This window comes from Amblyomma americanum, chromosome 2 (genome assembly GCF_052857255.1).
Source record: "Amblyomma americanum isolate KBUSLIRL-KWMA chromosome 2, ASM5285725v1, whole genome shotgun sequence".
NCBI lineage: Eukaryota > Metazoa > Arthropoda > Arachnida > Ixodida > Ixodidae > Amblyomma > Amblyomma americanum.
Window position 1 is genome coordinate 5,080,404 of NC_135498.1, and position 26,085 is coordinate 5,106,488.

General features: G+C 46.3%; 2 protein-coding genes across 2 annotated transcripts in view; one reads left to right on the plus strand and one right to left on the minus strand.

Moving 5' to 3' along the window:
* LOC144120460 (putative RNA-binding protein EEED8.10) overlaps positions 1 to 26,085 on the minus strand; it is a 76,314-nt gene that overhangs the window by 19,171 nt on the left and 31,058 nt on the right. Inside the window, exons 14-16 of the mRNA XM_077652871.1 lie at positions 15,070 to 15,116; positions 11,884 to 11,963; positions 7,283 to 7,388 (exon numbers count right to left, since the gene is read on the minus strand). Coding sequence (XP_077508997.1) covers positions 7,283 to 7,388; positions 11,884 to 11,963; positions 15,070 to 15,116 — 233 coding nt within the window. The remainder of the gene's footprint in view (positions 1 to 7,282; positions 7,389 to 11,883; positions 11,964 to 15,069; positions 15,117 to 26,085) is intronic.
* LOC144120461 (uncharacterized) lies at positions 20,123 to 21,467 on the plus strand. Its single transcript, XM_077652872.1, has one exon. It carries the CDS (start codon positions 20,123 to 20,125, stop codon positions 21,320 to 21,322), a length of 1,200 nt encoding a protein of 399 aa, XP_077508998.1. The 3' UTR covers positions 21,323 to 21,467.

Genomic DNA, 26,085 nt, shown 5'->3' on the forward strand with positions numbered 1-26,085 from the left:
ATGAATGAATGAAGCGAGCAGCGCGACTTTGAACAGATTCGAGGGCATTGATGAGGTAAGCTTGATGAGGATTCCAAATGGGCGATGCAAATTCTAGTTTGGACCTGACGAATGATTTGTAAGCTAATAACTTGACACGTTTTGGAGCATGGTGAAGATGGCACTTGAGGAAACCTAGCATCTTGTTTGCTGACGATATTATGTTAGTAACATGCAAGCTCCAAGAAAGATCGCTAGAAATTGTTATGCCTAGGTACTTGTATGACTGAACTAGTTGTACGGGAACTTCTGATATTTCGTAAGAGAAAATTAGAGGATTACGGCGGCGGCTGATGGACAAAAGATTACATTTACGTGGGTTAAGTTCCATTAGCCACTTATTACACCACTCCTGAACAGCATTGAGATCATTTTGAAGAGAAGATTGGTCAGCAGTGGTGAGAATAGCACGATAAAGTACACAGTCGTCAGCGAACATGCGTATGTTAGATGTTACGTTTGAAGGCAGATCATTAATGTACACGAGAAACAGTAGTGGGCCAAGCACAGATCCCTGTGGAACGCCTGACGTTACTAGGAGTGAGTTAGAGTTCTTATTGCTAACGGAGACAAACTGCGAACGATTAGTTAAAAACTCTTCAATCCACTGCAAAATATGGGGGTGCAAATTTAATTGGGAAAGTTTTATCAGGAGGCGTTTATGGGGCACTTTATCAAAGGCTTTTGCAAAATCTAAAAATACGATGTCAGTCTGTAGATTACAAACAAGATTAGCATGCAGATCGTGAATGAACGTAGCAAGTTGGGTCTCGCAGGGATAACCCCGACGAAACCCGTGCTGAGCAAGTTGAAAAAAGTTGTTCGAATCAAGGAATGCCATGATATGGGTATAGATAACGTCTTCCATGATTTTGCAAGGAATGCTAGTTAGAGAGATGGGACGGTAATTAAGTGGCGAGTTCTTGTTACCTGATTTGTAGACTGGAACGACCTTCCCAATTTTCCAGTCTATGGGCAGTTGACCTGTGAAGAGTGACTGAGCGAATAACAAGCACAACAGAGATGAACATATATCTTTGGTATTAATCAGTATTTTAGCGTTGATATTGTCAGTTCCTGCAGAGGATGAAAGTTTAATGTTTTCAATTAGTGACGAAATTCCTGCTGAAGAAAATGTAAGAGAAGGCACAGTATCTTGAATAACTGGGGCGTTTGGAGGAAATGTCGGATCTGTTTCATTAGTAAACACGGAAGAAAAGGCTGCGTTGAACATATTGGCGCATTCTGTTTCGCATACAGTTTCACCCGAACCATCGGTGAGGGAAATAGTGCGTGTGTACTGGGGGTTAATGACTTGCCAGAACCTACGGGGGTTAGTTGACAACATTTTAGGCAGATCGGAGTTGAAAAAGGTGCGCTTGGCTTCTCGAATACTTGATAAGTACGTTTTTTCGGCTGCGAAATATTTGTTCCAAGCGTTCTGACTAGGAAGCAACTTGGCCGATCGGAAAAGACGCTTCTTTTTATTTTCAAGGCGTCTGAGTGTATTTGTGAACCATGGGTTTTGAGGGTTAGTCCGTATATTTATGTTCGGAATAAACCTGTCGACCAAATCATCGATTTTCCTCTTAAACAAGGACCAGTTATCATGAATGGATCTTTGATTAAAGTTAGATTGAAATGCTGGCAAAAATGCGCAAAGTTCATTATTTATTGCTGTATAGTTTCCTTTATCGTATAATCGGATAGTTCTTTTAGTTGTTGCGCGTAAGGATGGTTTAATCGTGAAGCCAGCATGTATGACGTGATGATCGCTGATGCCTGGTAGATACGTGATAGAATGAACGCATTCAAGGTTATCCGTTAATAATAGATCTAGAATATTTGCGCAGTCTTCGGTTACACAAGTTGGCTCGGATACAGTTTGAATGAGATTAAAATTAAGGCAAACGTCTAGAAATTCATTAGCATCCTTATTACCTGTAGCGGTTAGATTAATCCAGTCGATACTCGGAAAATTTAAGTCTCCGAATAGGAGAGTGCATGTGTTAGGGTGTTTAGCTTTAATTTCATTCAATGTGTTATTAAGTTTTCGCAAGAAATCTGGGCTGTTAGGAGGCCTGTAGCAAACGCCGATCACAACTGATTTAGGTGAAGCGTGGCATAAAACCCATATTATTTCTATATCTGATGAAAAGTTGATGGCTGAGCATGATAGGTCTCGAGCGGTGGCAATCAGTACCCCTCCTCCTCTTCGATCTAGGCGATCTTTGCGAAAAACACAGAAATTGGGCAAGTCAGAGAGCACTTCACTATCGGAAATATCGCTGTTAAGCCACATTTCTGCCAAGACTAGTATGTTACTGGCAGATGAAGTGACGATATGGGAAAAAATGTCGCGCTTTGAAATGAAACTTCGCACGTTAGTAAAGATTGCTGACAATGAAAGGGCTTCTTGGTGTACATGCCTAGAACGATCTGCGACAGGGGCTGAGATGGTTGCTATTTTACCTCTTTGACTGTTTGTGATGATTAATCGAATATGTAGCGTTTGGGACCAATGTGTAATGTTTTGAAGCGCAAAGAGAACTTATCGGATACCGATTTGGCAAAGGCTACAAGGTGTTTGCGGGCGTTACGGACGGGAAGGGAGAAGTCTTCGCCAATACTGTAGTTGGTCCCTTTCAGCTTATTGCCTAAGGAAAGGATGCTTTCTTTAGTTTTCGATGACGTGAATTTAACGATGATTAGCCTGGTGCGATCAGTAGAGCGGCGCCCGAGGCGGTGAGCACGCTCGATTAGATTGGGTTCGATGGCAAAACCTAGTTGAGTGGAGCAATGGTGAATGATTGTTTCTTCCGAGTCTGCATACGTTTCAGTGGGGTTAGTGTCAGGAATATTGTAAAAAATGAGATTGTTACAGCGAGACCGATTTTCTGCATTGTCCATACGTGCTTCCAGTTTGTCGACCCTGCAGGTAAGTTCAGTGTTAAAAGTTTTCAGGGCGTCGATTTCAGAATGGAGAGTAGAAAGTGTGGCGTAGTGTGATTCTAGAGTGTCCATGCGCTTGTTTAAGTCGGCCAAGGTTGTTTCGGTAGTTTTTAGTTGGTGTTTAATGTCCTGCAGATCTGAAATTAATGTAGCTTGTCCGGTAGTTAGTTTCTGGAGCTCGGAAAGTATGCTGTCGTAACGGTCGGGGCCTGGGTTAGTTTCAACATCGCCTGACAATAGTAAAAGAAAACGAAGAACACGTGAACACTCGGCAGCAATACTACAGCAACACTGAGGGCTTGGCAGCTGCAATAAAAAGTAGTTACTGGGTTTTTTTAGCAAGTACGGAAAACTTATTGCTAACCTGCATTGTGAAAAGTATCGGATTAGTAGCCTGTGCTGATGCACAGCTACCAAGCCCACAGAGCGGCGGTGATGACAGCAGGGGCTTTATATGGCTGATAGAATTATCAGATGGTGTTCTTGGTGATGGGACTGGCCACTGATGGTCCAAGATGACGTCCTCTGGCGGCGATGAGGGTAGGCGATGGGGCAGCAACGGTGATGGGGCAGGTGGATGAAAAAGGTCTTTTTCAAGGAAAGGAGCGGCGGTCAAAACTGATGAACAGGAGGCAGACGGTAGAGCGGCGAAAAGCAGTTGCACAGCGAAGGCAAACACCTGCATTGTGAAAAGTATCGGGTTAGTAGCCTGCGCTGATGCGCAGCTACCGAGCCCACAGAGCGGCGGCGATGACAGCAGGGGCTTTATATGGCTGATAGAATTATCGGATGATGTTCTTGGTGATGGGACTGGCCACTGATGGTCCAAGATGACGTCCTCTGGCAGCGATGAAGGTAGGCGATGGGGCAGCAATGGTGATGTGGCAGGTGGATGAAAAAGGCCTTTTTCAAGGAACTTCAGAGCGGCGGTCAAAACTGATGAACAGGAGGCAGATGGTAGAGTGGCGAAAAGCAGTTGCACAGCGAAGGCAAACACCTGCATTGTGAAAAGTATCGGATTAGTAGCCTGCGCTGATGCACAGCTACCGATCCCACCTGTTTTTATTTTCCCTTTTGTCACATGCATAAGGTTTGACCCTCCAAGTATAAGGTTTGACATGTTCCCTCTGAGCGCATTTCCATGTGTCTCCATGTGTCACTGTGTAAAGTGCCTTCTGTGATTACGACGGCGTCTAACTTGTCCGTTTATCATGTGAACATTAGTGTTCGTGTGTCAACGCCGTTTGTCTACTTCCCACATGAACATAAGTGTTGTGTGCACCAACGACAGTTTTTTTCTACGCGAAAAAAACTTTTTCAAAGGGGGGGATATGTGAGGTGCACAAAAGATCCTCGGAGGATTTGTGAACACGGTGCGTCGACAGTGGTGCATCGGACAGCGGGGCGCTGCGCGTGCCAGCCCAGCGTTGCGCGTGTGCGCATGCAAAGGGTGTGTTCGACACTGCAGGTCAACAGGTCTCTGCAGCGACGTCGAAGCTGCAGCCAGCTGATGCTAAAGAGCCCTCGGCAAACACCAAGCGTGCTAACCAAACCCCCAGCCCCTCAAATGGTCCGCAACACACTAAAGGTCATAAGGAGCAGTATGAGAAGGCCAAACCGGTGACAGCAGTAAGAAGCAGGGCGGTTGTCACCAGCCCTACTTCGCCCGAAAAGGACCTGAACCGGTGCCAGTGCCTGTCCTTAAACCAGCCAGGCCACTGATGTGGGCCCTTCTTGCTCCCCACCCGTGTTAGAATATTTAATGCTGCCAGACACAATGATTCATCAGCAACCAAACGCAAGTTCGACGGGAGAGCACCGCATACAATCTCTAGCCCACAGCAGATTCAGGTTCCAACCACGCTGCAGGTTCATCTGCCGCCGCCTAGCAAGATGCCTAGGCTGACCAGGCCAGCAGACATGAACCCGGTTGCTGTCATGGTGCTGGGCAGCCTTCGATTGCCGCTACCTCGCCGGTGTCCCCCTCCATGAACGGCTCGGTGCCAGTGGCAAGGGCGCCACTTGTGCGGCCGCCAGTCACGTTCAAGCCAATCAGTCCACGACCAGCAGTGAGCGTGTCCCAGCAGCCACATGCAGTCCACCACAGCCATTCCCCTGCCTTGCACCATGCTGTGCCTCCCCGTAGCCACCCGCCCGAGTAACGGGCAGCTCGGACCGGCAACAGCTGGGCGAATCTCACGACCCACGACACCCCCAGCTATCTCGGCTGCGCCTTCCCTCATGCGCCAGTCATCAGTTGCTGCACCTGTACCGCTCGCACTGGGTCCCCATAGAAGGCCGACCCACCTACCTCACCTGCCACTACGCATCCCTCTATGCTCACCGAAAGCTGGGCCGCAACGCCACAGCCAAAGTCGCCTGCCTGGGCCTTGCCTTCGTACCCCAGACGGCCTGCATGATTATTTCAATGAATTAGCCGTCGATTTGTTGCAACCCCTTTGAGCATCGTACATGCACATACCTGCTTCTTCATCAACTAGTCATCTAGAGGGGAGCCCTGTAGCGACCAGTGCAGCCAGCAGTGGCGAAATGTTCTATATGACGAAGTGTCCCCAGCACGCGCTGGTTAGAATGCCTTAGGACGTTACCCTTGGCCAGTCACTGCCGCTGCCACTTCGCCGCTCTCTCTCCTTCGGAAGTCTTTAATAAATATGGCCGCAGTCGCTTCCTAGGCGATGTTGTGACTTTGAGGTGGTCCCGTTGCGCTCGCCACCCGTTTTGTGACAGAGCGTTGCCAGCTCATAAGTCGACAGCGAAGACTCCGAGTCAGGCGTCGGTGAGAATAACAAAAGGGATTTTATACACTATGTACAGGTCATTACACAGGACAAGATTGGCACGGGAGCCGAGAACTAACCGTAAACGCGACTGTTCTCGCACGGCGACGTCCGGCGAGGCTCCAGCGCGTCACACATCTCACTCCCCTCATGAGCAGCACTCGGCTCACGGTGGGTCGGTCTCTCTGTAGATCAGGCTCGGTGGATCGGAGGTGCTCTCCAGGCAGCAGTGTTGGGGCTTATAAAGCCCCGAGAAACGGTTGTCACTCAAATGGTCCAATACAAAGCCAGCACTTGACGGCCGTCCGACAGGTCCAAACTGCGACCGCACTGGCCACCCGCTTCAAGTTTGCTGCATGCGGTGACTTCCAGGGGGAAAGGGAAACCGGCACCTGGCTGTCTAGCAATTTGCTGCACATTTGGACATGTCGCTCGCCGATGCTTCTCCATAGGGCGTCTTAGCTTATAAAGGGAGCGTTAGGGCGCTGTTGCCTTGCGGCGCAGCACCGGGCTTGTCCAAGGGCGTTCGCAGGAAAAATTTTGGCATCTTGTAGATTTGGAATCCGGGCTGGTTGTCCGGGCACAACAGCGACCTCCACAAGGATATTTTTACGAGTGATAGCAGTTCAACAACAGAAGTTCTAGAGAACTATGCCCCAGAGGCCTCTGGCACTCATCTTTTTTTTCTTGCTAGTCTCGTGTCCAGTGAGCTAGGAACAGCAGCAAGCATCTAAAGATAATCCTTTCTCAAGATTCGCAGTCACCGCGACAACTGATAGTGAACCATCCCTGAAAGGCTGACTGCTTCCGTCTGTTCTTCCATGCTGTCATCGATGATGCACGCAACAAATACGGGCCACCAGCAAGTGCTGTCATCCTTGCTCTGCGCTCTAACTTGGACCGCAGAACAACACATCTCATCATTCCCAAAATCAGATAAGATCGAAAACGGGCACCTGGTTCGTAGTGGTCAGTTTGGCTTCAACCACATCAATACAGTACGTGCTAGCAATTATGGTTAGCCTGCATTGCATGCTGTGAGATAAGAGAAAATAATTGCGAATGAAGTCGGGGACAGTTTTTGGGAGAAGTAAGGTACTGTCTGTGTGATCAGGAAGAGTTGGCAGGCATGCTGCTGGGTCCCTCATTTACATCTTCTAAATTTTAAGACCTGGCCAATTTTACGAAAACTTTGGCACTCACACCAACTTTGTAAAATCCGGTTCGCACTGCATAATGATTACAGCATAAAATAAGGATGTGTGATAACAACCATAGCAGAAGCCTCTCCAAGGGTGCCAACAATGTGGCTAGAGGGCTTGACAGAGTAATGTACTCCTACATTTCTGAGACACCCTTGGCATTAAGTGACCACTGTGTCCCAAGAGTTTCTACAGGACAAGTAACCAACTATCATTACTACCTCAAGAATGGTTCTGCTGCTCAAGCTGTGTTAGAAGAGCAATGCGAGTAGGACTACAAGAGAAACATACCTTGCGTACGTTGTTGATCTTCAGATGCCTCAACTCCGGCAGCTTAGCCACATGAACCATCGCAGCATCAGTGATGCCGTTCTCACAGTTAGTAAGATCCAGGCACCTGAACAACACATTGCATGTCTTAGGCACCAAGTTCCTCATAAAGTGCATGGTGCAGAACCAAGTAGAATAAACACATGTATGCATACTTGGCGAAGAGCACACATGCACAGTCGAATCTCAACAATTTGATTTTGAAAGGAATAAAAAATGTCTGTGAATTATGCAGAGCTTAGAATAAAAATAGTCCAGTAATCGGTTTCAATAAACCAGAGGTCAGAATTAGTGAGGTTCCACTGTATACACTAACAACCAGTAATCCCGAGCTCAACATCTTGCATACACTTTCTCAGAGACTACGATTTCCGACCACAAGTACTATGATCATGCACTATTGCAGTGCCTCAAAAGCCGGGTCCACTGAACCTACGGGTTCCTGGATTATGTCAGCAGGATCCTTGAAGCTTCTAGGTTTTAAAGAGACAACAAATGCCAAGGACAAGTCATTCCACACTCACAGATTGTCTTTCCAGGATAAAAAATCTTGAGATTTGAGCAAAAGCAGTGCCACCTTATGAGAAAAAGTAGCCTAAACATGAAATATTTGTAGTGGCTCACCATGAAATTCTGTGCACAAAACATGACGACAGCCTTCGAGTCCCGGCAAGCTGGCCAAGCCTCCCATGTTTTCTTTTTTTGTGTGTGCGTGTGGAAAATAATCCCCTTCCAAGCAACATAAAACATTGGCCCTATTGACCTGGAGTAGTTTAGAACAGCGGTTCTCAAACTGGGCTCCACGTAAATAGGCTTATGCAAATAGTGGTTTTTTGGTTTGAAGCGAATAATAATTTTCCTTCAATAATTTCGAAGCAAATATTTTGAGTACTTCTGGTGCACACAGAAATGTTTGAACAGCATATAGACATTTTTAAAATCATGCAGTTTGCTAACACACAAGGACAGTCTTGTGCAAATATTCTATAATGTTGAATATTCGGTCCAATATTAAAGTATTCGACAGTCTATTGGCCTGAATATTTGGTTTTTTATATCTAGAAGTATTCTCCTCAAATGAATAGCATTTCTAGAATGCTTGTGTCATGAGGTTTCAGTTCAGCACACCTCCTTTGGGATGGCACTATGGTGTCCACTCAGCAATGTTGCCAATCTAGCTATTTGGTAATGAAATCTAGCTACTTTCAGAAGCAACTAGCTACAAAAATTCATAGGGGTGTGCGAATACTGAAATTTTCAAATACGAATCGAATACGAATATGAAGAAAAAACGCTTTCGAATATTGCATTAGCAGGCATAAGGGTTAGCTTTACACACAGGAGAGGATCACGAATGGCTGTTTCGACGATGCTGAAATTGGCGCTGGTTGGTTGCTTGTTCTCGACTCAACAAGATTCAAAGCATTCATTTAAGTATAAGGCAGGACCTCAATAGCGCTGAAGCCCTTGAAGCTACACGAACATTCTCAAGCCAATGCAGAGCGTAAAACTTCAAAGGGTAAATGCTGCTCTTGGTGATGCACGCATATTCAGCACATCAGGCACGTACACATTTGAACAAGTTATGCATAGCCCATAGACGCTCCACCAGTTGCCACCCTTTTGCAGCTTTGAACGTGCCGTTCACTACATGAAGGCCACAGTTTCCCCACTTCGAGAATTCAGCAGCAATCACAGGATTCGCAAAGTTCTTCTTTCATGTCACAAATTTCATGCTTATGTTTGGCCCTTCCATTGATATCTGAAAGATTTTCGATCGTCTGTGGCACATTTAAATGTGGACACCAGATCTTCAGCTCGCGTTTACCCAAGAAAGCATGACGTCAGGTAGCGCATTTTCATGCTCTACTGCTTTCTGCATAGCACACAGTACGACGCGTTAGCGTTACTTTGGACGGGCCTAATCCGAGATGCAAATTCGAAATGTTTCGGATTTGTCCAGTGCAGGACAAAAGTGCACTTGAAGGCCAATACACCTGTCACATTGCATAAAGCTTGCCTGCGGCACCAGTGCAGTCATAAAACTAAGTTGCTCAGAATGGTAAGGTCATTACACAACTGGTTACTTTGCAGTTATACCAGCAATGGCAGAATATGGTAGGGCACAAAGCCATATTCCCTCTCCCCCAAAGCTGTGAAGCCTGCAGTGTGTGTGTGTTCACCACCTCCGGTAGAAAAGAATGCTTCCATCAAGGAGCTGCAGCATTGCGCAGGAAGAGTTATTTTGGGACTTCCATTGCTCACATTGCAAATCAGAAGCATCGCAACGTTTTATGCCGCTTTGCTGGAGCTGTCTACTGGTAAACAAAAAAAAAGGGACGAGGCCATCAAAGAACTCGCACAGAAGATGTAAGAAGCGCGTTGTCTGCATTGCATGTTCTCACCGACTACAGCGCCAGGGAAGTGTCAACTTTCGACTCTCCTTGCAATTCGAAGTGCGCAAGGTTTTTCGCTTGTTTGCTTTGGAAGGCCTGTGGGCTATAAGTAGTCTTTTGTACAAGCCATATGAACCATGACCTTTTTGTTACACGAACCAGCATGCGATTTCTTTGTTACGCGAGCTACCATTAACATGACTTTCATTCCCATAAAATAAAATTACCTAATCTTTCCCTTATATATGCACAAATTTTTAGAGTTTTCCCCGAGTTTTCCACACTATTCAAATTCCTTGAGAATTCCTCGTTTCCTCAGTTGATAGACATCCTACAGAAATAGTTTTTTACAGTCAATTCTGGGCTGTTTTGAGGGAAAATTTTTCATGATGTGATGAAAAACACCTGCAGATACCAAATCTCATGTTATCTAAAATTTGACTTTTTCGAGATTTTCACTATTTGATCCTCGCATCCCCCCCTTAACTGCAATTCTGTTGTTGTGTGGCTACTGACTCCATGGAAACCTTTGAGGTGTATATGCCGCAGACCTGCACGCCCAGCATCACCCTGCATCAGGCGTTGAAAAGGGGACCAACTACATGTGCCTTGTGCTGGTTCCGTTTCATGCTTTAGTGAATTTCACAAGGAGGAGAGCTGTCTGCCGTGGCAGCTGCAGTCAGCTTAGACTCATCCCAAGGAAATTGAGGGAGCCGTGAGCCCTCCAATCCACCTTTTTCACAAAACATGCGCCCCCTGGGGACAGGAAAAAATTTGTCTGCTACCGGTTGAAAACAAATGCACATGGGAAGCACAGGCACGACCTGGTTCCATAAGGAGCCAGCTACTGTTGCAAAGTGGCAAGTGTGTACTTGAGAGCTGCCACCATTTGTCGCATGCGCATGTGACTAACATGAACTGTGCATGCGTGGCAGGAGCAGGCGATTTCATTTTCAACCAGTGGCGCTGGAGGAGAAGAGGCGCGCATGAACAGAGTGGCCTAGTGAAAAAGGCACATTGGTGTATGCCGCTGTGTCAGCTGGTCCATGGCTGCGCTACCAGCGGTTCACAAGCGCTGTAACTAGCATGGCGGCGTGCGTCAACAGAGAAATTGAGCATAGCATGTCCCGTTTTGCGCGCCGCCTGTGTGCACATGCTAATTGGTCCCGACCTGCCCAAACAGCTGACCGGCGTCTTGTGGCAATCTCAGGGTGATCTGTGCATGCACAATGGCTCCCTGCAGAAGCAGATTGCGCTATGCCATGTTTCTCTAATTGGAGGACGCATGTCTCTCTTGACTTCTACGGAACGAGTCTGAGCTGACTTCAGCTACCCTTCTCTGCGTGAAATTTGCTAAACAAGCACGACGGCACGAACATGAAGGTTTGGATTATGGTTTATGGGGGTTTAATGTCGCAAAGCGACGTAGGCTATGAAGGACACCATAGTGAAGAGCTCCGGAAATTTCGACCACCAGGGGTTCTTTAACGTGCACTGACATCGCACAGTACATGGGCCTCTAGAATTTCACCTCTATATCTATCGAACATGAAGGGGAGCTAGCATGGGTGCCCTGTTCCGACACCTGATGCGGGGTGGCGCTGAGCACGCAGTGTGAACTCCTAGTAGGTGTCATGGAGTCACTGATTAAAAGCAACAGCTGCGCAATGACGCAATCGCAATTAAGAGAAGCACTTGGAGGGGCCACATATAGGTTTCACACCCCACAAATATATTGGCACAGCATGTAGGTCGGCTCCCCGAATTTCCAATGGCTAGTCTTCCAGAAAGTTGGCACAGCTTCGTGTGACAAAGCTTCAATGCATTCTCTCTTTTTTTCATGTAATGGCGTTGTGTGTATGAAAAATACAAGATTTTGAAAACGCCTATTGTGCAGTTCAACATTTTTTTGCGTGCCAGAAGTACGCAAGTTATTCGCTTAGAAATTATTGAAAAAAATTACTATTCACTTCGAACCAAAAAAAAACACTATTTGTATATGCCTGCTTTTTACTTTCTTTTAATATATCTAAGAAGAAGCAAAATCCTCAAATTCATGTCAGTACCGAAAGTCGTGTCGTGTAAAGCTTGTTTTCAGAGCTGTGCTACCTGTAGAGTGTAAGAACCGATTAGGATTCCCATGCACTGAATGCAACGCTGGCTAACCTGAGCTTAAGGCAACTAGTGCTGATGGTTGCCAAGGAGACATCGCTGACAGACCGGTTGCGACTCAGATCCAGCTCCTCCTGAACATTTTCCACCATGCGAAGACAGAAATGAGAAATTAGTGCATTGTGAGCATCCTTGTATCGATTTTCAAGAAATATATAACACTTAAACAACAAAGCATGCAGCCCGTGTGAAAAGGTGTAAAAGAAAACATGACAACAAAAGACAAGGCACTACAGTCGAACTTGGATATATCATATTCTAAGGGGATCACAAAATATTTCGATATAGTGAAAATTCGATATACAGATAGTAGAGGCTGAAACTGCACTCGTGATCACGAAAAAATGTGGCTTACCGATATGAAGAGTCATGAACCACAAAGTCCGGGCATGCAACGTAAAAGCACTATTTGACGGCAAAAAAAATCATTAATTTTGGACTGCTTTTTGTTGTGAGTAATGAAGTTGAAAATGCTAGTCTCGATCTTCTCAGAACTGTTCAGGTGCGACAGCCCGGTACCTTCCATTTCGCCACAACACTGCATGAGGCTGACCGCTGACGCCAGTTCAGTTGCTGCACACGAGCGCATCTCTATGGGAACACAGTTTTTCTCTTGTTGCTGGAATCACCTTCTTGGAAGCCAGCTATTCCGGCAACAATGTCCTTATCAGCGAGGTCAGCTACAGCCTAAACTTTGCTGTCAACGTTGATGAGGTCAGCGGTAACTTCCGACGGGATGACGCCAAGAAAACGGGACAAGTCGTGAAACGTGTCCTCCAAGCATTCATCGTTGTCACCCAAAGCTTCCAGACATTCATCTCCAGCCATTTCAAGCTTGCCTTGCCGAAACAGTTGGCTACCGTGGCCTGTTTCATGTCGTTGCTAGAGCCGGGAATCATATGGATGGTGTCGAGGTGGTCAATCTTGAGATCAGTTCCCATGCCGAGGTTTTGTAAGGAGCTGCTGAACAAGTCGCCTTCTGTAGCCTACCTTGGAAGCCTTCATGATGCCCTGGTCCAAGGGCTGCAGTCTAACTGTGGCGTTCAGCGGAAGAAAATTGAGTTCAATGTTCTGCAGCTTGCGAGCTGTTTGATGGGGCTGAGCAGTTGTGCACCAGAAGGCAGACTCGTCAGCCCAACCTGCCGAACTCGGCGTCCCAAGCCTGCAGCCATTCAACAAAAAGTTGGCGTGTCATCCAGGCCTACCTTTTACAGGCATAGCGTATGGAAAGCTGCTTGCAATTCTTGAAGCAGCACAATGACATGCTCTTTCCGATAACAAACGGATGCACCCTGCTCGAGCCGTCCATGTTTGCCGTAAGCAGAACCGTCACACGCGCTTTGCTCATTTTCCCGCTGTGCCATAAGCTCCCAAGGAGATCGAGCGTCTTATTCGGCAACAATTTCCAAAACAGACAAGTCTCGTCTGCATTGCAGACCTCGGAAGGCGAAAACTTTGTAGCGATCTCTGGCCACTCCTCTGACCTCTGAAAGCTACTGCTGCATCTTCTGGCTGCTGGCAGGCCCACTTTCGCCTGAAATGGCCTTTTCCCGCAATGCCGTGGTGGTTTCTAAAGCTTTGCAGTCACCCTGTGCCACCACAAAAGCAATTTGCCAAGAGCCGTGACAAACCATTTGGCAGTCTCCATTAACATGGGGCCACCCAAGGGGATGTTTTTTGCTCGGGCTTTTTGCTCGGGCTCGGGCCTCCTCACTTTGTCGAAAGCAGCAGGGCGCACACGACATGCTCCCGAGCGACTTTGCTCACCTGCTTTGAGAGTAATGTCCTGCTTGTTTTTTTAACAGTGTACTTGATTGCTTTGTGGAATGCCGAATGCATCTGCCATGGAGGAATTCGTTTCGCCAGTCTCGACACATCGGGTCACCTCAAGCTTTGTTGCGAAGTCCAGATTCTTTCTCTTTTGTAGCAATAGCTACATTACGGTAGCATTTCAAGCATTTACCGTGGTGGTGGATGGATGGCGGTAGCTGCACCGCCATTGATGTCACGTGTGTTGGCCACAAGGTGCGGAGCAGCTGCCAGCGGAGCTTTGCAATTCACTGAGCAAGTTCCACTCAGCAGCTGTAGCTGTAGCATCACTCCAGGTTTAGCAGAGCTAAACCACCGCCAATTTTTTTACACCTGAATATGCCATAGATCACAAGATGACAGTAGTCACGCATGCTACAATTGGCGTGTTGAAGCAAAGACACGCGCACAAGAAAAATGCAACAGGCGCTACTCTGGCCGATGGAGTCGTAGTGCCGTCAGTTGAGGAGTCTATGAAGGAATGACAAAGGAAAATGAAGGAGAGGGAGAGAAACTTGGCAGAAATGCGCTGGTGGTGCCAGTTGTGCCTGTTATCGGGGAGCCGCGGGCGCAATATGCCTTTTTCACAAGATGAGGCGCCCTCTAGACAGAGGCGATAATTCGTCTGCTACTGGTTTGAAAACAAACGTGCATGGGAGACTTGGGCACGATCTGCTTTCACGAGGAGCCAGCTACTACTGTGAAGTGGGATGTGTGTGCTTGACAGCTGCCACTACCTGTCGACATGTGACTCACTAACATGGACTGCGCGTGCACAACAGGACCTGGCGGTTTTGTTTTAACCAATGGAGCTGGAGGACATGAGGTGTGCATGCGTAGAGCGGCCTTGTGAAAAAGGGCAAATCAACCACCTCACCCTTCAAGTTCTCTTGTCTTCCTCACCAGAGAGGAGACATTGCCCTCATTTACAACGGGTTTTCTCTCTCCTTTCCCAGGAGGAGGCACGGGCTTGCAAACGTCACCGCTCGCTTCCGTGCCGCACGCTGTGCGACCAGATATGCGAGTGTCTTTGGGGAAAGCGCACCTCCCAGGGGGCTGGCGTGACGTTTGAAATATCGAATGGCCGATGAAACTGGAGTACGATATACTATGCAACTGTCCTATACTTTTACACAGTATTTCAAGGGATAATCTTTGTGTTCGATATGGTCAATAATGTGAAATACATGCAGATTCGATATATCCGGGTTCGACTGTAATTATAAGCCTAACTAAAGAAACGCAGAAAAAGGGGGGTGGGGGGGTGCATCAGAATGCGCACGAAAAGTGAAAGGTGAATGTCATTGCAAAACAGAGGACAGCATGCAGGCACACAGAGCGCACAGTAAACGGGGCTGAAACTGAACTCACCAAATGGCGCAGGTAGGCAATAGCATCTCCAATACCTTTGCTGGTAGCTGGATGAGGAAAAAAAAAGATATTTAGTAACAGACATCCAGATGAATACATGGCAGGGTAACATCAAGTGCAGAACGCTACATGACACAGTCATGACAAAGAGGTGTTGTGTTGTGTTGGGTTTTATGGCACATAGGCAGCTAAGGGTATCATGCGCCAAGCTCAAGGTATAGAATTGGTTTTCTGTAGAATGTTTAGGAATATGAAAAATCGTCGATGGTGTAGATGGCCTAAAAAGATTGTACTGCCTAATAATAACACAGAAGAAGAAATCAGGAAACGGCTAATGGTAAAACCCCAGAGAAGGTCAGGTAGCCTCAGCGGCTATCCTTGGCTGGGCAAGGATCCTGAGGCTCCCAACCAATCAAATAAAAAGCCTCAGCCTTCTTCTCAGGAATGAGAAAGTGGCTGAAGTCGTTTCAGTCGATCTAGTCGTTTCAGGTACGAAGGTCTCGCTGACCTGTAAACTATGCATCCGTAATCTAAGGTAGAGCGTACCACGGACAGATAAATTTGTAAAAGACATGTCCTGTCAGCACCCCAACGTTTACATGACAGTGTTTTGTTTGAGTATATTTAGGGATCCGGAGGCTTTCTTTTTCAGTGCGTTTATATGAGGCAGGAAAGTGAGTTTTTTGTCAAAGGTTATCCCTAGAAATTTGTGCTCATTTTTGACGGGTATCTGTGTTCCGTTCAGGTGTATGAATGGGTCAGCTTGCATGCCTCGTTTCAGCGAGAAAAGAACGGCTACTGCTTTGAGTGTGGACAACTGGAAACCGTTCTGATCTGCCCATGTCACTAGTTTATTCATTATCAACTGTATTCGTCTCTCGCATGTTGCTACGTTTGAGGATGTGCAGGCTATTTGAAGATCAGCTACGTACACTGAATACAGGATGGACTTTGGGATTATTTTACTTATAGAATTCATTTTTATAATAAACAATGTCATGCTTAAAATGCACCCCTGAGGAACCCCGTTCTCTTGAACGAAGCTCCTGTGCAGGGTAGATCCCAGGCGTACCTGAAATGAGCGGTCGGAAAGGAAGTCATTCAGGCAGTTCAACATCCTGCCTCGGATACCTAGGTCCCCTAGGTCACGGAGGATCACAAATCTCCAGGTATTTTCATACGCTTTCTCCATATCGAAGAAAATGGCAAGACAGTGCAGTTTGTGTATAAAAGCTTCTCTTATTGTGTTTTCGAGGTGAACAAAATGGTCTGTTGTTGAGCATCCCTTTTTAAAACCGCACTGATGGACATCAAGAAGTTCGTGGGATTCAAGGACAAATATTAGTCTTATATTCAGGACACTTTCAAATGATTTGGCCAGACAGCTTGTAAGGGCTGTTGGCCTATAGCTACAATGGGAAGTTGGTGGTTTTCCAGGCTTCAGGAAAGGCACTATCACTGCTGTTTTCCACGTCTTAGGCATTTTTCCTTCTATGAATATCTTGTTAAAGAAATTCAAGAGTGCCTTTACGGCAGGCTGAGAAAGATGCACAGCCTTTCATAGTGTATCTGATCGGGTCCTGGGGCGTTTTCTTTTCCGGCAGACAGTACTCTATTTCTTGGAGAGTGATTAAATTGTTGTATTGTTCCTTCCCCCCTCCACTTATTGGAAGTTTGTTTTTCAGCTATATTTTTGTGTTTCAGAAATGACTGCGTATAGTGAGACGAACAAGAAACTGCAGCGAAGTGTTCCCCCAAAATGTCTACCTGTTCCCATATGCTTGTTTGTGTGCCAGGTGCTGTCAGAAGAGGAACTGTGAACGGTGAGAAGTTGCCACTTAATTTTCGAACCAGATCCACAATTTTTTTTTTTATGTGATTTGACTGTTTATAGATGGAACATAACTCTGCCAAGAGGCTTTCTCGGCACTGCGGCGGATGTACAGAGCTCTGGCTCTTGGCTTTTTAAAATGTACGAGGTGTTCTTGTGTTGGGTACATGCAAAACTTAACCCAAGCCCTATGTTGTTGTTTTTTTGCTTCCTTGCATTCTTTTGTCCACCACACCTTGTGATTTTGCTGCACCACTCCTGAAGACTGAGGAATAGCTAAGTGCGCGGCAGTAATTATACAATTCGTGAACATTTCGTTTATCTCATCGATGCTGAGGTTTTATAAAACTGTATCTTCTAAATTGGCTTGTGCTCCAAACATTTCCCTGTCTGCTAAATGCAGCTTCCAACGTCGCGGTTTAGTTGGGATGATTTCTGGTGCAGATGTAACACTTATTAATACAGGAAGGTGATCGCCGCCATATGGGTTGTGGATGACATCCCATTTGAAATCATTAAAAACAGATGGTGAACTAAAAGACAAATCTAAACAGCTCATATTGCCCAAGGTTGGAGAGCAGTATGTGGCCTTTTCCGTGTTTAGACGACGTATATTGTTTATGAGAATAAAATCTTCAATTGTTTGCCCCCTAGAGTCGCAGCGCTCGCTTTCCGCTTCCCCAAAAAGGGAAGTGAGCGTTAAAATCCCCAACTACCAGATATGGCTCTGGAAGTTTATCAGTTCTTGTAGATCATGGACTGTTAATGTGAAATGTGGATGAATGTAATGTGTTTTGTAGCTGACAATGCTGACAGCAACCGCCTCAAGTTTTGTTTTGAGCTTGATTTCTTGAGCAGGGACGCCGCTTTGAACGACAATCACGACGCCTCCCGAGAGTCAATTTGCCTGCTCTCGATCGCGTCTAAAAGCTTTACAATGTTTCAGGATATGCACATGTTGTGGACCAAGATTGGTCTCCTGAAGACATAAAACTAGCATTGACCCTAAAATATGTTATGTCACTGTAATTCCGCACAGCACCTCCAGCACCTCGCCAGAGGTGCTGGAGGACAGCGGAGAAGTCGCAGTTGTGTTAGTTTCAGGCCTCCTCCGACGGGGGGAAGTCCTGCGGGATGCCAACCCATGGACCGGCGCTCCCTGCTTTGGCAATGGCAGGGTAGCTTTCGCTGACCCTGCCTGGGGCGTGGATGGCCCTGCTATAGGCTCTGGGAAAGCGGCCTTGGCAGGTGCTGGAGTGCTGTGTGGTGCCACGCCCCTGCACACCACATCAGCGAAGTTTTGTTTTGCTGTGAAGGAGAATGTCTTTGTAAGCGCAAAACACCTTCTCACTTCTTTAAATGAAATGTTTTCCTTTATCTTTATGGTGATTATCTTTTTTTCTTTCTTTCAGGTCAGACATGCCCTGGAGTATGCAGCATGGTCTCCTTCACAGTTTGCGCAGCGCAAGGCTGAGTCACACTCATCAAACTGGTGATCATTCAAAGCACATTTTGCGCAAGTTTTGCGACCATGGCAACTCTGAGCCGTGGCCGAACCTTTGACAATTAAAACATCTGCGAGGGTCGGGTATGCATGGTCTTACATTAACTTTCAAATATCCCACGTCGATTGTGTCGGGCAATGTGCTGGTGTTGAACGTGAGGATCAAGTGTTTCATGTATATTTCCTTATTGTCCTTCCGGATCTTGATTCGGTGGGCATCTATGACATCTTGGTCGGTGAGCCCTTGGAGCATTTCTTTTTCGGTGATGTGAACAAAATCATTTTCGGATATTACGCCTCGGACCATGTTCAGTGATCGATGGGAAGCCACGGAGAGAGGGATTTCCGCTCCGGACGTTAGGTTGGAGCTTAGTGTGTTGGACACTGCCGCACAGTTCGAGCAATAAATCGCCGCTGGCCATTTTTGAGAGCTTATAGCCAATGCCTAAGATTTCTGTCAAGCACTTTGAGACAAGGAAGGGGGATATTATTCTTAAGAGGACTTCTTGTTGGGCAAGTTGGTACTTGAACATTGTACTTTTTAGGCGGCAAAACCACACACACACAAGAGAAGGAAACGAGACAGAGCGCCACTCACAACTGGTTTAATTTGGGGAAGCCACATACATGCCTATATATACAGTCAACCGGCGCCTGCGCAAGGAGCATATTCATACATCAAGTAGTACACGATAAGCATCTTTCAAAAAACTGTTTCCCGCCTTGTATAAAGATAATGACGTTTCACTGATGCACAAACTGCCTTTCTTGCTGATATAGAATGCTTCAATAAGTAGTTCTCTTGCTTTTACATTGTCACTCCTGGCCAGAGTCCGCACCGTTGAAAAACATGGCTCACAAGAGCGCAAAGGGCAGGATCTACTAATATGTTTTGGTAAATTTGGGCCCTCTTTATTTTGTTCCACGTTTTTTCATGTTCCCTGATTCGCTCATTGACACAGCGCCCGGTTTGTCCTATATAGGAATGACCGCACGAGAGGGGAATTTCGTATACTACCCCTTCGGTACACCTCATGAATTGTCGCCCGTGCTTGGTTCCGCAGCCTGTTTCTTTTTGTTTTTGCTTTCTTTTTTCTAATCGAGGGCAAACACTTCCGAGCTTCAGGGGGGCTGTGAAAACGAGCGGGACACCATGCCTGCTCGCCACCTTTTTCAGGTTGTGGGTCAACTTGTGCACATACGACACCGCCACAGGTCTCGCCTCTTCTCGAGGGACCTCTGCCCAGCTCTCACTGCCCTCGACTTCATCTTCTGCAGCAGGCTTTCGGCGACCCCTGTCACGAGCGAACCAGGGAATCCGGCTGAAGCCAGCCTGGCCAATTTTGGTTGTCGAAACTTAGTCGCATCTTGTGAACAAGACTTCTTTAGTGCAGACTCAAGAGAGAGTGAAGCAATGCTTCTTTTTACTAGCTTTTAATGCGCAGAGTCAAATGGCAGAAGTCCTTTTTTTGCTCGCGGGGCGTAAGCCCAACACACATGATCCTTCCAGAACTCAATCTTAAGATCTAAAAACTGTAAAACATGGTCCACAGGCAGTTCACATGTAAAATCTAAGCCTTTTCCATGTTGTCTAAACAGAGATAAAACATCGTGTGCAGCTTCAGCAACATTCAAGCTTGCGTCCTTGGTTAAAATAATCAAAAAATCGTCCACATATATAGAAACTTTAAAAACTTTGTTAGACGGTGTGTGCCACGATGCGGTCGCTTAACCCGTTCTGTCTCGCTATGCAGGTGATCGCTCCCCTCTGGATTACCACGCTTTTCCCCGCCCCTCTTGCTGCCTGTCCACCGGACATCTCGCCGGAATGGACGCCCGCTCTCAACCGAACCGATATGTGCCAGCCTTGCGCCATCACCGCTTCGCTTGATCGTGCGCTGACCTCACCAGTGCACTGCACCCTCGACAGACAGTTGGAAACACCATCGCCATCAACATCCTCTCCCGCTCCAGCTTTTAAGCAGCTTCGGCCACCGGCGTCGCCTTGTGGGCTCGGTGGCTGTGCCACGATGCGGTCGCTTAACCCGTTCTGTCTCGCTATGCAGGTTAGTAAGCCATGTTGTCTTTACGCTAAGAAATCTAGTGATTACTTTTTGATACAGCTGCCGAGCCCGCAATGCTGCCTTGCCATTGTCACTGAGTGTTCTGATGTCATTATTTCCTTGCTCTTGTTGTCCGGCGACATAGAGACTAACCCCGGCCCTGCCTCACTCGAAACTGTAGTTACGGAACTTAAAAAATTGTCCGCCGGTCAGTCGACAATAATCGCGGAAGTTACAGACCTCAAAAACCAGTTACTAACAACAGACAACCTTATTTCTGATCTAAGCAGGCGCATCAGGGCTCTTGAAGGTCATTACCAAACCATTCAGTCACTACGCACAGAGATAGAAGGCCTAAGCACTCACACCACCCAGGCAACTCGCCAGCTCTGTGATCTCGAGGATCGCATAGACGAAGCAGAAAACCAATCACGAAGAAACAACCTCATATTCTACAACATTCCGGACCCTGACCCATCTGAAACGTGGGCCGACTCTGAAAAGCTACTAATTCGCCATTGCTCCGAATTTTTGGACATCACCCTCGACCCCAAAACAATAGACCGCACTCACCGTCTTGGGCGCCACGAACCTGATCGCTGCCGTCCGTTAATTGCCAAATTCGCACTTTTCAAAACGAAGGACGAAATTCTAGCTAATGGCCGCAAATTCAAGGACACTGACTACTCCGTCGGTGAAGATTTTTCACGCCGCGTTCGCAATGTGCGCAAACATCTAGTTACATTTGCCAAAAGCAAGACTAACCGTTTTTCTTTGCGATACAAAACCCTGTTCATCGGTTCCCGACGATATATCTTCGACGAACCATCGCAATCTGTAAAAGAGATACCATAGCGGTTGCTGCGCCGCCAGCCCCCAGCCGCTCATGTACCTACCACCCCCCAGCCTAATCTTTCCTTTTCGGCGATTTTCACAAACATACGTAGTTTTCTTCCGAAACGTGAAATCATCTCCAATCTTGTGTGTTCATCTGCTAGTAACTTGCTGATACTTACCGAAACATGGCTCACTAATGGCATCACCGATACTGAAGTTCTTGCTGACTTACCGAATTTTAACCTTCTTCGCAAAGATCGCACATCCGCTCGAGGTGGAGGCGTTTTCATCGCAGTTAGCAATCAGTTCTCGTGTACAGTTATTAATATTCCATCAGACCTTGAGATAGTATGGCTACTTTGTCGCGCTGCGCCCCAAACCGTACTGCTGGGCGTTTGTTATAGAGCGCCAAATACCAACTCCGATTTCTCTCGAATTCTTGACGTGATCAGCCAATTAACAAGGAAATACCCAAAAGCGCATATCATTCTTTTTGGAGACTTCAATTTTCCAGAAATCAACTGGCAGACACAGACAGCTGTCGGCAACAGGGAAGCGAATGATTTTATCGAGGTCTGCCTAAACTTCAACTTAACTCAAGTGGTATCTGAACCGACCCGCGGTGCAAACATCCTAGATCTAATCCTGACTACCCACCCGGAAGCCCTCTCATCTATCACTTATCTACGCGAAATCAGCGACCATAAAGTAATCCACGCCACATTTGAGTTCCACCCATCACGACGCCAGAATCAAAACAAAACTATTCGCCTCTACGACAAAGGAAACTATGAAGCCTTTAGTCTTGAATTAAACCAATATCTCACAACATTTGAAGCATCTTTTCACGATAATTCAGTAAATGACAATTGGTCCCGTTTTAAGAAAAAGGTTAGCGAACTAACCGATAGATACATCCCCAAAATAAGCTTCCACTCGGACCGCCAGAAACCATGGTATACCAAAACGATAAAAAGACTCGACAATAAAAAGAAGCGCCTTTTCCGTGCGGCAAAATTAAAGCAATACGACGAGTGCGCATGGGAAAAATACTATACAGCCGAACGCACCTACCTATTAGAAATTCGCTACGCAAAATACTCTTTCCTTCACAACGACCTCCCCAAATTGTTGACTTCCAATCCCAGAAAGTTTTGGCAGGCCATAAGTGAGCACCCGGCACATACCATCACTCTAACTAAAGAGTCTGGAGAGGAAGCTGATGACATTGAGTGCGCTGACATTTTTAATAACGCCTTTTCATCTGTGTTCACTAATGAAATTCACCCACCAACTGCAACTTTCGCCGTCAATATAGAGTCCAGCATGCCTGCTATCGCGTTTTCTGAAGCCGGCATTACCTCGCTCATTGAACACCTTAAAACTTCATCATCGGCCGGCGTCGACGAAATTAACTCCAAAATACTGCGCAACACTAATAATATTTCTGCAATGTACTTATTGTTATTGTTTTCACAGTCGCTTTCTACAGGTTCCATTCCGGATGACTGGAAAGTGGGAAAGGTCATTCCCGTCTTTAAGTCCGGTAACAAAGATTCTCCTTTAAATTACCGTCCGATATCATTAACCAGCATACCTTGCAAAATCATGGAACACGTCATCTATTCTCAAATCATGGACTTTCTTGAAGCTATCAACTTCTTTCATCCCTCACAACACGGGTTTCGCAAGGGTTTGTCATGTGAAACTCAACTGGCCGTCTTTCTTCATGACGTTCACTCTAACCTCGACCTAAATTTACAAACTGACGCTATTTTTCTAGACTTTGCTAAAGCATTTGATAAAGTTCCCACAGGCGTTTACTGCTAAAACTAACCATGCTAAAACTGCATCCTAACGTCTTATTGTGGATCGAAGAATTCCTTTCTAAGCGCTCCCAGTTTGTTCTCGTTAACAGCCAGAGTTCCAACCCTCTTCCAGTAACATCAGGCGTACCCCAAGGTTCTGTACTTGCTCCCCTCCTATTCTTAATCTACATAAACGACTTACCCTCAAACCTGGTTTGCAATGTTCGTCTGTTTGCAGACGACTGCGTTATTTACCACACGATTTCCAACACCTTTGACCAATCACAGCTGCAAAACGACATTGACACAGTGCATGCCTGGTGCGATGACTGGCTAATGTCGCTTAATCCTAATAAATGTAAACTCGCATCTTTTCACCGCCGGCGTAACCCCCATATTTTCTCTTACTCCGTTGCTAACGTTCCACTAGAATCTGTATACTCATACAAGTACCTAGGTGTCACCTTGTGCCAGGATCTCTCCTGGCGCTCTCATGTAACGAACATCGTCGCATCAGCTAACCGGTCATTGGGTTTTTTGAAACGTCATCTACGGCACGCCCCTCAAAGTATTAAACTTCTCGCCTACCAATCACTCATTCGACCAAAACTAGAATACGCATCTGCTATCTGGAGCCCGCAACAAGCATATCTCATCAGTTCACTAGAATCTGTCCAAAATCGCGCCACGAGGTTCATTCATTCTGCCTATTCATACGACATCAGTGTATCGTCACTTAAACGACAATCAGGTTTATCAACTCTTGCCCATCGTCGTCGCATTGCTTCTCTTAGTCTGTTTCATAAGTTTTTTTACAGTTCCCTCGGACAACCACCCTACATCACACCGCCCGCTCGCATATCTCATCGCACCGGCCATCCACTGCAAGTGTCATGCCAACGCACCCGCACCGTCACTTTTTCTGCATCCTTTTTTCTTCGCACTGCTAAAGACTGGAATGGCCTTCCCCACGACGTTGATGCCATCACCTGCCAATCAAGTTTTGTGAACAATTTAAATATGCATTTGATAAATATCATGTAAGCAATCATATTCAACCCATATTTGTACTCCCACCCCTTATGTAACACCCCCAAAGTGGGGTCTTTAAGGTAATAAAGTGAAGTGAAGTGAAGTGAAACCTGATGAAGGAATTGGTCCATTTGTGAAAGAATGATGTTACATAATACCGGCGCAACGCACGATCCAATACAAATGCCCGCATTCTGCAGAAAATACCACTGGTCAAATGTTATAAAAGTGGACTCCAAGTAAAACTTTAAAACAGTTAAAAAATCACCAATAGAAATACCTGCAGACTAGTCTTTTCTTGTTAAAGCATTTGAGCAAACTACAAGTGGGAGATCCGTTTCTAACGAAAAGATTTGAAGAAGTTTGTGAATTTATAAAATCTGAAGCTGAGGTTGGGTGTGCTTTTTCAGTAGATATTGTTGATTTATTTTATTCTGTACCCCACGCTGCCCTATTCACTGCAGTCAGGGAATGTATTGAAAGAAATGAACCTGTTTCCTTCCAGAACTCTAATAATAATAATAATAATAATAATTGGTTTTTGGTGGAAAGGAAATGGCGCAGTATCTGTCTCATATATCTTTGGACACCTGAACCGCGCCTTAAGGGAAGGGATAAAGGAGGGAGTGAAAGAAGAGAGGAACAAATAGGTCCGTAGTGGAGGGCTCCGGAATAATTTCGACCACCTGGGGACCTTTAACGTGCACTGACATCGCACAGCACACGGGCGCCTTAGCGTTTTTCCTCCATAAAAACGCAGCCGCCGCGGTCAGGTTCGAACCCGGGAACTCCGGATCAGTAGTCGAGCGCCCTAACCACTGAGCCACCGCGGCGGGGCCCAGAACTCTGCAGGTATTTCTATTGATGATTTTTTAACTGTTTTAAAGTTTTACTTGGAGTCCACTTTTATAACATTTGACCAGCGGTATTTTCTGCAGAATGCGGGCATTTGTATTGGATCGTGCGTTGCGCCGGTATTATGTAACATCTTTCTTTCACAAATGAACCAAGTCCTTCATCAGGTTTTACCGTCTAAAAAAGTTAAAGTTTCTATATATGTGGACGATTTTTTGATTATTTTAACCAAGGACGCAAGCTTGAATGTTGCTGAAGCTGCACACGATGTTTTATCTCTGTTTAGACAACATGGAAAAGGCTTAGATTTTACATGTGAACTGCCTGTGGACCAAGTTTTACAGTTTTTAGATCTTAAGATTGAGTTCTGGAAGGATCATGTGTGTTGGGCTTACGCCCCGCGAGCAAAAAAAGAACTTCTGCCATTTGACTCTGCGCATTCAAAGCTAGTAAAAAGAAGCATTGCTTCACTCTGTCTTGAGTCTGCACTAAAGAAGTCATGTGTTCACAAGATGCGACTAAGTTTCGACAACCAAAATTGGCCAGGCTGGCTTCAGCCGGATTCCCTGGTTCGCTCGTGACAGGGGTCGCCGAAAGCCTGCTGCAGAAGATGAAGTCGAGGGCAGTGAGAGCTGGGCAGAGGTCCCTCGAGAAGAGGCGAGACCTGTGGCGGTGTCGTATGTGCACAAGTTGACCCACAACCTGAAAAAGGTGGCGAGCAGGCATGGTGTCCCGCTCGTTTTCACAGCCCCCCTGAAGCTCGGAAGTGTTTGCCCTCGATTAGAAAAAAGAAAGCAAAAACAAAAAGAAACAGGCTGCGGAACCAAGCACGGGCGACAATTCATGAGGTGTACCGAAGGGGTAGTATACGAAATTCCCCTCTCGTGCGGTCATTCCTATATAGGACAAACCGGGCGCTGTGTCAATGAGCGAATCAGGGAACATGAAAGAAACGTGGAACAAAATAAAGAGGGCCCAAATTTACCAAAACATATTAGTAGATCCTGCCCTTTGCGCTCTTGTGAGCCATGTTTTTCAACGGTGCGGACTCTGGCCAGGAGTGACAATGTAAAAGCAAGAGAACTT

Coding starts and splice junctions, on each gene's coding strand:
- LOC144120461 (XM_077652872.1), top strand. CDS start 20,123: ATGCGGTCGCTTAACCCGTTCTGTCTCGCTATGCAGGTGATCGCTCCC.